The 2,216-nt window shown below is 41.6% G+C and overlaps 1 protein-coding gene across 1 annotated transcript in view; it reads left to right on the forward strand.

Annotated features, from left to right (window-relative positions):
• Positions 1 to 2,216, forward strand: part of ATP6V1D (ATPase H+ transporting V1 subunit D) — a 24,703-nt gene that overhangs the window by 7,188 nt on the left and 15,299 nt on the right. Inside the window, exon 2 of the mRNA XM_003797384.3 lies at positions 314 to 431. Within this exon, the coding sequence (XP_003797432.1) occupies positions 314 to 431 (118 nt within the window). The remainder of the gene's footprint in view (positions 1 to 313; positions 432 to 2,216) is intronic.

Here is a 2,216-nt window from a genome sequence, read left to right on the forward strand (position 1 = left end):
GATTCGAACCCGCCACCTTAGGTGTATGTGGCTGGCGCCTTAGCCGGTTGAGCTATAGGCGCCGAGCCGACCTCATCATTTCTAATGGTCCCATCTCCCACACTGTGCTCTGGGGATTAAATTTCCCACACATGAAGTTTGGGGGATACATTCAAACCATAGCACCATTTAAACATATCAGGTACAAATACTATATATTTTCACTCCGATTACATCACAAAATAAAGGATAATTTTAACACTGTGTTGGAGAAGTATTCTTGTGTCTTTCAATTAGTGAGAATAAACATCTTTAACTGTGTATGTCTACATAGGGCACAGACCATCATGAAGGCTCGTTTAAAAGGAGCACAGACAGGTCGGAACCTCCTGAAGAAAAAATCTGATGCCTTAACTCTTCGATTTCGACAGATCCTAAAGAAGATAATAGAGGTAGAATGAACTTTGCTTAACATGATGTTTATTTTAGAAACATCTAAGGAAAATTCAGCATGGCTATTGGCATTTTAATTTTTAAGTTTTTTTTTTTTCTTTTAAAAGTAAAATGCCATCATAAGGGTAACAAGTTTCAGATAGTTCATTTAATGAAATCCAGACTCCTTAGTGTTGCCTGCAAAGCCCCACTTGATCTGGCCCCTGTCTGTATCTCTGACCTGGAGCATTCTGCCTAAAGTCCTCCTCCAGGGCCTGTTCATTAGCTGTTCTGCCTGACTGCTTTTTCCTCAGAACTGAGGACTGGCCTTTCTAGTCTTCTCAGAGAGGCCATTTTCTTGATCACCCAATCAGAAGTGAGCGCCATATTCACTTCTGTCATCTCTCTCTGTTTACTTTTTATTACAGCACGTTATTTTCTTGTCTCTTTCCCCTCACTAGAGAAGGTAAGTTTCTTGAGAGTAGGAGCTTTGTCTTTTCAGCACTACATTTTCAGTGTCAAGAAGGCTGGCACATAGTAGGTTTTACTTGATTCAGTGTTTTTTGGTTAAATGGAGTGTGAATCCAGAAATGTATGAAAAAGTGAAACTTCTCCCTTCTCTTCCTCCTCAAGTGGTCCTTCTCTCATTTCTCTCGGGGGGTGTTCTTGATACTTGAACATGTATGGCCTTTCAGTCCTTTTTTTCTTTTTGGTAGCATGTACAAAAACTGTTGCTTTTGTAAAGTGTATCCCAAGAGTATTGTATATACACACATAAATGTTTTGAATAAAAAACAGGCAACTTCTGGCAGCACCCATATCTCAGTGGTTAGGGCGCCAGCCAAATACACCCAGGCTGGCGGGTTCGAACCTGGCCTGGGCCTACTAAACAGCAATGACAACTACAATAAGAAAATAACCAAGCGCTGTGGTGGGTGCCTGTAGTCCCAGCTATGTGGGAGGCTGAGGCAAGAGAATCACTTAAGTCCAAGAGTCTGAGGTTTCTGTGAGCTGTAATGCCACAGCACTCTACCGAGAATGACATAATGAGACTCTGTCTCAAAAAAATAAAACAAAACAAAAAAACAGGCAACTTCTACTTTTGTAGAAGTCCTATAAATTCTATAATACTTCCTGTCCCTCTCCCCTTCCTTCTCCCTTGCCCCATGTTAGAACATGGACAGCTTTCTGTCTCAACAGAGGTGCCCCTTGACTTACGATGAGGTTACATCTTGATAAACCCTTCATAAAATGAAACTATCGGCTTGGTACCCATAGCTCAGGGTTAGGGTGCCAGCAAGGTAAATGGGGGCTGGCAGGTTTGAACCTGGCCCAAGCCTGCTGAACAACAATGACAACTCCAACAACAACAAAAAAACAGCCGGCGCCTGTAGTCCCAGGTACTGAGGAGGCTGAGGCAAGATAATTGCTTAAGCCCAAGAGTTAGAGGTTGCTGTGAGCTATTACAGCACAGCACTCTACTGAGGGCAACATAATGAGACTGTCTCACACCAAAAAAAATAATAATAATTAAAAAATAATAATAAAATGAAAATACTATAAGTCAAAATGTGTTTTCTCACCACTCTAACGCCAAAATATTGTTGAGTCATTTTAAATTGGGACCATCTGTATATAAAAATCTGTCTTATTCTTTGTAATACCTGGGAGGGAACTCTTAAATCCTTATGTGTATATATGCTAGGATTTCTCTAAAAAGAATCTTAGGGCTCGGCGCCTATAGCTCAACTGGCTAAGGCGCCAGCCACGTACACCTAAGGTGGTGGGTTCGAATCCCCAGCCCG

This window comes from Otolemur garnettii, unplaced genomic scaffold, assembly GCF_000181295.1.
Source record: "Otolemur garnettii isolate 467f Iridium unplaced genomic scaffold, OtoGar3 scaffold00115, whole genome shotgun sequence".
NCBI classification, from domain to species: Eukaryota; Metazoa; Chordata; class Mammalia; order Primates; family Galagidae; genus Otolemur; species Otolemur garnettii.